Genomic DNA, 10,000 nt, shown 5'->3' with positions numbered 1-10,000 from the left:
ATGTAGTAAGTGTAGCAAGAATTCCGGTAACACACACACACACACACACACACACACACACACACACTATATATATATATATATATATGGTGTGTGTGTGTGTGTGTGCGTGCGTGTGTGTGTTCGTGTGCGCGCGTGCGTGTGTGTGTTCGTGTGTTTGTGTGTGTGTGTGACAGAGAGAGAGACAGAGACAGAGAGACAGTGTGTTTATCATACGTACTCCATGTCCTCCTCTCACAGAGATCTCAGTGCGGATATCCAGTTTCCCCATCACATCTTTTTCCCTACATTTTACCTGCCCCTTGCCGCCATCTGTCACTGAGTCAGGTCTGTGCCAGGAGATCAATGGCCGGAAAGCTCTCCTCACCTTCACCGTCTGCACTCTGCGACTTCATCACTGTTCTGGCCTGACCACAGCGCTCAGTCCGTGCAGGAGGGTCAAGCATCTGCACCCCTTTCCCCGTAACTTTTTACTTATTTTTCTTTCTTTTTCTTCAAGCTGGTGTGGTGTGGCGCATATGGATTAGTTGACGCGCTGTGATGCCCCCTTGAGACAATCTGAAGCTGACTTCAACCGGGGCCCTTGTAGATACGCTTCTTCGGGATTGTTTGAATCACACCTGGTATTATATTACTGAACACCACCGCACTGATTCCCTAGCAGTTCGGAGTCTCCTCCTCCTCCTTCCACTTGACGACCAACATCAGTATGTTGATGAAAATTATGTTGTGCGAGGTTGCTGTTGGGTACAGTTCAACTGGGCTACCAAGGGATGTTCTGTTAACTGACAGCGGAGATGGGGCGCAGTCCACTGGTGTGTTGGCATCTCCAGCTGGGCCAATCCGGCTACCGTAGCGGTCCCCGGGAATACACGCGACCCGGCACAGCCCTAGCCTTCTACGACACTACTAATGTGTTACCAGTGCAGAAAATGGGGGTTGGGGGGGGGGGTTGCTGGCTGGGTGAGCTTCCTCTGGTTCATAGCCCCATGGCGACCCGACACTGAAAGTTCAGTGTGTGTGTGTGTGTGTGTGTGTGTAGGGCTGACGATAAGGTCTGCAGCAAAGGCTGTTACTATCGGAACAGCTTGCCAGACACCGCAGTAACTGTGCCCTCTATCAACTCCTTAATAAATCGCCTCGACTGTCATTGGAAAACCTTGCCTACCCTGTACTTACCAGACTGGAAGATTAGATAGATAAAGACAATATACGCCTGCCACGCATGCTGCTAAGTATATATATATATATATATATATATATATATATATATATATATAGATATAGTTCTTACTGTGTTGAGCGACGAACATGCCCCTTCAGGGACCTCAAACGTCGGGCAAGTCAAGACAAGTACTGCGGCCATCTTAAATGATGTAATGCTTTTTTTTTTTTTGCTTTTTTTTTAAATAAAGAATATTTCAGCTTGGCACTAAGAGATACAACAGCGCTAATCCCTATTCATTTTAAGGATAACATACACACTTACCAAGGCTCTGCAATACCGTAAAACGTACACACCTATACACGATAAAGAAGGTGGCTCAACATCCGGACACAACACTGCACTGACAACCAGTGAGTACGTCCCTCTGACTGGCCAGTGGCACACAAAATGAGGCTAGAAACCAGCGACAGCGAGTTGTACACACACACACACTTACACCAAAGCCTACCCGTGGAAATTCATTCATCAGTTCATCAAGTACTCAGTTCAAAGAGGAATGAATCAATCCGTTGTCAGGCCAGTCAGACAACCAGTGCACAAGATACAATACCCCCACCTCCCCCCACACATACCACACGCACGCCCCCGTCCCCCCCACCCCCACTCAGCCCCCCCCCCCACCACACACACACCACACGCACGTCCCCCCCTTCAGCCTCCCCCCCCACCACACGCACGCCCCCCCCCCCCCTCAGCCCCACCACACACACCACACGCACGCCCCCCCCCCCTTCAGCCCCACTACACACACGCACGCCCCCCCCCCCCCCCTCAGCCCCACCACACACACACCACACGCATGCCCCCCCCCCAACCCCCCCACCACACACACACCACACGCACGGCCCCCCCCCTCAGCCCCCCCCACCCCCACACACACGTCCCCGCCCCCCCTCCCTCAGCCCCCCACCACACACACACCACACGCACACCCCCCCCCCCCTCAGCCCCCCCACCACACACACACACCACACGCACACACACACCCTCAGCCCCCCCACCACACACACACCACACGCCCCCGCCCCCCCCCCCCTCAGCTTCCCCCCCCCCACACACACACACCCATTTGACCACAGCCATCATGCCGAGAAGAACCCACTCACCAGGCCAGGCCTGAGGTCGATGCAGGAAGCGTTGGGGTGACAGTGGTCCGAGGTGTTGCAGGCGATGACAGGGCTGCACGTGAAACCGTCACCATACCACCCCTCCTCACACTGACAGTGGTTCGCCCCCGGCCCCACCTTGGTGCAGCTGGCCTGTAGGGACACACGGCACAGAACACAGTGTGTCCGTCGGGCAACTTTCTTCTTCTTCTTCTTCTTCTTCTGTTGAATGTGTCTACCTGTCTCTGTCTCCCTCCCTCTCTTCTTCTTCCGTTTGTCTGTGTCTGCCTGTCTCTGTCTCTCCCTCCCTCTCTTCTTCTTCTTCTTCTTCTTCTCCTCCTCCTCCTCCGGGTACGTTCTTGTTTCCATAATAACCCACCGAACGCTGACATGGATCGCGGGATCTTTAACGTGCGTATTGGATTTTTTTTTTTTTAATCTGTGTGCGAATACACACGGAGGGTGGACTGGCACGAGCAGGTCTGCACATCTGTGGACCTGGGAGATGGGGAAAATCCCCACACCTCACTCTCTGGGTGCGTCCAATCTGGGGACCGACCTCTGGACCTGCCAGGTGCCGTGAGCGGCATTGCAGGTCAGTGGTCACAGATCCCCAGCTGTCGGGTCAATGATTTCATGACCACTCTGTACTGTATTTCTCTTCTTTTTTTTCACAGCTGATTTCTCTATGTGAAATTCGGGCTGCTCTCCACTGGGAGAGCGCGTCACTACACTGAGAGCGCCACCCTTCTTTTTTCTTTTTTCCTCCTGCATGCAGTTGTATTTGTTTTTCCTGTCGAAGTGGATTTTCTCTACAGAATTTTGCCAGGGACAACCCTTTTATTGCCGTGGGTCCTTTTACGTGCGCTACATGCATGCTGCACACGGGACCTCCGCTTATTGACTCATCCGAATGACTACTCAAGGTCTAGTGGAGGGGGAGAAAATATTGGCGATTGAGCCGTGATTCGAACCAGCGCGCTCAGATTCTCTCGCTTCCTGGGCGGAAACGGTACCTCTTGTCAAAGGAGCTCGGCACATGAAGGCGGGGGCCCATTCCTCTCCTTCCGCCGATTTACCCCCCCCCCCCCCCCCAACCAAAGTCAGGTGCCCGTTCACACCTGGGTGGAGTGAGGAAATTCGGACTAAAGTGCCTTTCCCTAGGACACAACACCATGCCGAAACGGGACCCGGAACTCTGATCACAGTAAATCACGCTACACTTTAACACAGTGTGAACTGTATTACCGTGCAAAGCTTCTGTTTCAGTTTCAGGAAAGTGTCAAATCGTGCGGACTGATCCATATGCGCTACCCCATCCCTGCGTTATGAAAAATAATTATATGCCTGACTTAGGCTTAAACCTAATTCTGGCGAATGTGTGATTCGATCCCGCACACTCAGATTCTCTCATTTTCTCGGCGAACGCGTTACCTCTATGCTGCCTCTCTCTCCTCTCGTATTCCATACTTGTATAGTATAGTATAGTATAGTATAGTATAGTATAGTATAGTATAGTATAGTACAGCATAGCGTAGCATAGCATAGCGTAGCGTAGCCTAGGGTAGGGTAGGGTGGGGGTAGGGTAGTGTAGGGTTAGTTTTGTATTGTATTGTATTGCTCTGCATTGCACTGCACAGCTCAGCACCGCATCGCACGGGATTGTGTTGTGTTGTGTTGTGTTGTGTCGTGTTGTGTTGTGTCGTGTTGCATTTTTTGCACTGCACTGCGCCGCATTGTATTTTATTGCATTGCATTGCACTGTACTGTACTGTACTGAACTGTACCGTATTGCATTGTATTGGACTGCACTGCATAACACTGCTCTGTTTGCATTTCGTCGTATTACATTACATTTTACTGTATTGTACCGTATTGCATGGTACTGCACTGCACTGCATTACACTGCTCTGTTTGGCATTTCGCTGTATTGCATTGCATTGCATTTTACTGTACTGTACTGTACTGTATTGCAGTGTATTACACTGCACTGCATAACACTGCTCTGTTTGGCATTTCATCGTATTGCATTGTACTGCATTGCATCGCACCGCATGACGACACTGGCGGTCACAGACCCACGGGCGAGAACTCACTCACCTGGCTGTGGCAACGTCCCCGGTCCGCTTTCTGACAGGGGTCCACCTCCTGGCACACCCTGCCGTCCCCCTCGTAGCCAGTCTGGCACACACACCTGGGTGACAGTCACAACAATGCCTCCCCATTACATTCTGTCCCCCCGGGGGGAGAGTTCCCGGTATGGGGTCGTGGGGGAGCGGACAATGACCTCGCTGCTGCTTATAATCACTTCTTTTTTTTCATATCATTATCATTAGTCTTTCCTGTAGTAGTAGTAGTAGTAGTAGTAGTATGGAGTAGTAGTAGTAGTAGTAGTAGCAGCAGCAGCAGCAGCGGCAGCAGCAGTAGTAGTAGTAGTAGTAGTAGTAGTCGTTGTGTTTACTTACCTATTTATCTATTCATTCATTCATTTATCTATCTATCTATTTATTCATGTATTTACCTATTTATTTATTCATTTCCAGTAGTAATAATAGCAGACTAACCGTCACACCTCCAAGACATGGATGCACACATGGATACACATGCATATGCATTCTCGTACGACACACCATACATAAAGATACGTATGCACACAGAAACAAACAAAACATTGCGCGCACACACACACATACACACACACACACACACTCGAATCAAATCAAATCATGTTGTTTATGGTCCAGCCAACCACTAAGGCCATATCAGGTCTCTCTCTCTCTCTCTCTCTCTCTCTCTCTCTCTCTCTCTCTCTCTCTCTCTCTCTCATCCTTTTTTTTTGGTAGATTTCTACCTTTTCTGTTTTCTTCTTCCTTCCCAGCCCCCCCCCACCCACCCCCTCCGCCCCCAATCCCCTGATTTTGGGTGTTTTTTTTGGGGGGGGTTTAATCGTCTAATATCACTGATAATGAAAAGACGTTAAACCAAAGAACGAACACACACACACACACACACACACACATACACACACACTCACACACACACACACACACACACACAGGGCGTTGGGGGACAGGGAGGACAGAACTTCTAGTAACACGTCAGTCAGTACGACAGTGATGTCTTTTGACAGACCTCATGTTTTTCTGTTTTTTGTTGTTGTTTTTAACTGGGGAATCCACGTGGGGGATTGAGATGGGCATTTTTTGTTTCTTTTTCTTTCCCCTGCTGACGTCAGAGTTGGCACACTTTCCGGAAATTCGCGCAGAAAACCGCCCGTTGTCAAAAACGAAGCAATGACTGGGGGTTTGGCACTGTGAAAGATCAGTCAGTCACACAGCATGACGGTGATCGTTTCAAAGTGTGTGTGTGTGTGTGTGTGTGTGTGTGTGTGTGTGTGTGTGTGTGTGTGTGTGTGTGTGTGTGTGTGTGTGTCTTTCCTGTCTGTCCGTCTGTCTGCGTGTCTCTGCTTCAACGTGGTTTTTTTTTGTGTGTGTGTTTTGTTTTGTTTTTTTGGTTTTTTTGTTTGTTTTTGTTTTTGTTTTTTTGTCTCTTTGTTTTGATTTGGTTTGGTTATTAGTAAGAATTTAAATGGGTTTTTTTTCTTGGGTTTGACACTACTAATGACACCAGCTGCAATTTCCACAATGACACTCGTTGGAAGTACTACGATACCAGTTGAAAATACCACGATGACATCAGTTGAAAATACCACAATGACACCATCTGCGAGGCAAGGCAGGGCAAGGCATGATCTCATCTCATCTTATCTGACCTCACCTCATCTGGTCTGATATGATCTCATCTCATCTTATCTGACCTCACCTCATCTGGTCTGATATGATCTCATCTCATCTTATCTGACCTCACCTCAGTTTCACCTCACCTTCCCTCACATTTCCTCATCTCATCTCACGCCAGCCGTCTGTCCGTGACGCTAACACCCCCTTCAGCAGGACGGGCTGGTCACCCTTCATTCCCCCACCCCACCCCACCCCCCACCCCTTCCTCTTTCATCCATTTCCCTCCTGCTGTCCCCAGAATGTGTCACGTCTGTCTGTCCACTCCCGTGCGTCAGGCAGCTGAGCTCCAGCAGCAGGGACTTTGGAGGGACTGGGCGGGGAGGATGAGGGGTCGGGGGGGGGGGGGGCAGGGGAGGGGGGGATCTGAGGGAAGGGGGGGGGAACAGATGTGTCCATCATGTCCAGACATTCCCTCTCTATGGACCAAGGTAACGGAGACCGTCTCTTTGGAAAAGGAGGAGCGTCCACCCTCCTCCCGCCATCCCACCCCCCACCCTACCCCAAAAAGGGGGACCTGGACCAATCCACGGACACTGTCAGTGACAGGGCAGAATACCAAACACGACCAGCGGCGGCAGACAGACTGTTTAATTGGACACTGGACACTAGGCATCCATCACTTCCACCGTCTTCAAAGCTAAGTGATCTCAGGTCATCCATCCACCCATACCTCCCTCTTTCTGTCTGTCTGCCTGTCTGTCTGTCTGTCTGTTATCCATCCAGCAATCCATATATCTCTCCTTCTCTGTCTGTCTGTCTGTTCTACCCTTTTGTCTGTCTGTCTGTCTGTCCCTCTCTCTTTTCCTTCCTCCCAATCTCTCAATTTTTCTCCCTCCTTCCTCTCTCTCTCTTTCTTCCTTCCTTCCTTCTTCTTCTCTCTCTCTCTGACTTTCAGTCTCCTGCCCCTTCTCCTCCCCCCCTCTCTCTCTCCCCACGTGGTGCTGGTCATAAATCTTGTTTTATGCCTTGGCTGCCGTGCTTCAGGGCTCGGTGCTGGGAGCAATACTGTCTCCGATAAACAGGAATCATTTGCCTCGGTCTTTAACGACACAACATGAGTTGTTGGCACCTGACATGACCGTGCTTTTAACTCACTCAGTACGGCCAGTCCTCTCTTCTCTTCTACACAGACCCCTCGGATGTCCAGTGGGTGTCTTAATGACCCAACCTTTAGCTTCCGTCGTAAGAATTGTGGTATTCTTTGTCAACATTCACCTCTTCAGTATAAGAGCCTCCTGCTTGCAACATTTTGATGATGGTAATTGGGGTGAAACGCTGTTAACGTCGTCTCTTTCGCCGTTCGCATGGAGAGAGTTAATGACTAAAAAGAATGAAATACGTGCACCTTTACAAACAAATATCAGTCAGTTAGCTGAATGGTCAGATTTTTAACCATGTAAGCCTACACACACTTGGAACAATCTATATTATGATAATCATTCGATACAAGCGTCAGAATATCTCTGATTTTCCGGTTCATTAATGCTAAAACATCGATTATGATTATCATAAAGCTTTGCGAGAAATGATAAGAAATAATCTCTCGAACTCTAAGCATATATATTGAAACAATAATTATGTAAAATATTCCCATAAAAGGTCAATCAGATGTCTAAGATTAAACATTTCGTATGTACCCATTCATGTAAAATGGGTTTTTCTTTTATCATGCTTTCTTTTCATCTCATATAAACAAAGCATCCACTATTTTTGGGGAAAAGGCGAGTAAAAAGAAACTCCTTTAGCTGTACAGTCTGCACAGAAGTGTTTTAAAATTGTCGACGACGACAACAATAACAACGACAACAACAACAACGACAACAACAACAAATCAAATTCTGAACCGGGATCCCTGGATCTGTGGAATGGCTGAGATGCTTCGAAAACGAAGTATGGTACACACACACACACACACACACACACACACACACACACACACACACACACACACACACACACACACAGAGGGGGTGGTGGGGGGTGAGTGACAAAGACAGGGGAGAAGAAGGGGGGGGGGGTGCGGTGAATGAAGGCGACAAAGAGACAAACAAAGCACGGCGCCAGTTCCAGTGACATGATTACGCGCTACGTGGAACACTGCCGACTGTCAATCCCGCTCCGAGCTCAGACAAAGGGGTTGACAAAGTCGTGTGTCTGGCGGCCACAGTGTCTTGTACAGATAGAGATCCTCCTAGCTTGGCTGCTGTCTCCTTTGTCTGGACAGTGGACAGTTTCAATGCCTTGTCTGGAAGTGGAGAGTATCAATGCCTTGTCTGGAAGTGGAGAGTATCAATGCCTTGTCTGGAAGTGGAGAGTATCAATGCCTTGTCTGGAAGTGGAGAGTTTCAATAACTTGTCTGGAAGGGAGTGAAAAAAAAAGAAAACCGACCAAGAGTCTTCAGCGGGTGAGATTTCCTCGGGAAACGCGAATCAAAGAAAACTCCCAGGTCTTCGTGTCAAGACAAATCGATGGTTCGCCACGGTTACCGCGCTTTGCTGAGAGGGTCATTAATTGTCGGTGATTTGATTCTACGTTGGTAGGTCATTCACTGCGGGTAATTTGACTCCAAGGTTCCGGTGGTTACAGTGTTGGTACGTCACTCAGTGTGGGTCACGTGGTTTGACAAGGTGGCAGTGGTTACATCATTACTGGGGGAGTCCTTCACACTAGACGTGATGTGATGTCAAGTGTACTGTCGTTACAACACTTTGCTGAGACACCATTCACTGTGGATAATGTGATTTTCAGGTACCAGTTCTCAACACCACACAGTTTTGGTATACTCAGAAACTACCTACGAGTTTCAGGGAGGTGACAAAGTGTGTGGGCTGACCCATGCACGCTACACCCCATCAGTATACAGAAGGAGAATCAAACAGCGGATGCCGGATCTTCGCATGAACACAGTGCGGTGATCGGACCTTGACAGCCTCCCTGGGTTTGTGTAAAGCATTAAATGATCGGTATCAGTATCAGCAGCTCAAGGAGGCGTCACTGCGTTCGGTCAAATCCATATACGCTACACCACATCTGCCAAGCAGATGCCTGACCAGCAGCGTAACTCAACGCGCTTAGTCAGGCCTCGAGAAGAAAAAAATAATAATAATAAAATAAAATAACAAAAAATAAATAAAATCAAACAAAATAACTAAAAAAAATTAAAAAATAACAGATAAATACATAAAAATACTACTACTAATAATAATATCCCCCCCCCCCCCAAAAAAAAAAGAAAAAAAAGAAAAGAAAAATAAATGAGCAAATAAAATGAAAATTAAATGAAACAAAATACATTAACTAACTAATTAAATAGATAAATAAGCATCAAATATACATGGACATTAAGAAAGAGGCCCGACAATGTTCCTCCTTTTTTTTCTTTATACACGTTTTTTTCAAGACACCCAATGTGACTGTCTTCCATCCCACTCTCTCCTCTGACAGCTAATTACTTCCCTTCACTTCAAATCCCCAGTCAGACAATCCGCTTCTTTTTCAGTCTCCTCTTCTTCTTCTTCCTTTTTATTTTTAAATGTAGTCTTTGATCAAGTCTAGCATGACGTCGTTTGGTGTCCAGCAGACCGGAAATGGCCCTCCAAGGATGGGGATCGGGTGGTAGCTAAGACTCTGTGTGTGTGTGTGTGTGTGTGTGTGTGTGTGTGTGTGTGTGTGTGTGTGTTGTGTGTGCGTGTGTGTGTGTGTTGTGTGTGCGTGTGTGTGTGTGTGTGTGTGTGTGTGTGTGTGTGTGTGTGTGTGTGTGTGTGTTGTGTGTGTGTGTGTGTGTGTGTGTGTTGTGTGTGTGTGTGTGTGTGTGTGTGTGTGCGTGTATGTGCTCTCTCTCTCTCCCCGCCCCCAAGCACAGGAA

The 10,000-nt window shown here is 48.2% G+C and overlaps 1 protein-coding gene across 2 annotated transcripts in view; it reads right to left on the bottom strand.

Annotated features, from left to right (window-relative positions):
* The window catches only part of LOC143299921 (stabilin-2-like), a 283,357-nt gene that overhangs the window by 51,494 nt on the left and 221,863 nt on the right, over nt 1–10,000 (bottom strand). For both annotated transcript variants that reach the window (XM_076613459.1, XM_076613458.1), the window contains exons 22-23: nt 4,435–4,528; nt 2,335–2,487 (exon numbers count right to left, since the gene is read on the bottom strand). In XM_076613459.1, the coding sequence (XP_076469574.1) occupies nt 2,335–2,487; nt 4,435–4,528 (247 nt within the window). The remainder of the gene's footprint in view (nt 1–2,334; nt 2,488–4,434; nt 4,529–10,000) is intronic.

Source organism: Babylonia areolata, chromosome 25 (genome assembly GCF_041734735.1).
Source record: "Babylonia areolata isolate BAREFJ2019XMU chromosome 25, ASM4173473v1, whole genome shotgun sequence".
Taxonomy (NCBI): domain Eukaryota; kingdom Metazoa; phylum Mollusca; class Gastropoda; order Neogastropoda; family Buccinidae; genus Babylonia; species Babylonia areolata.
Note: the sequence above shows the minus strand (reverse complement) of the source record. Positions and strands in the feature narration are given on the sequence as shown.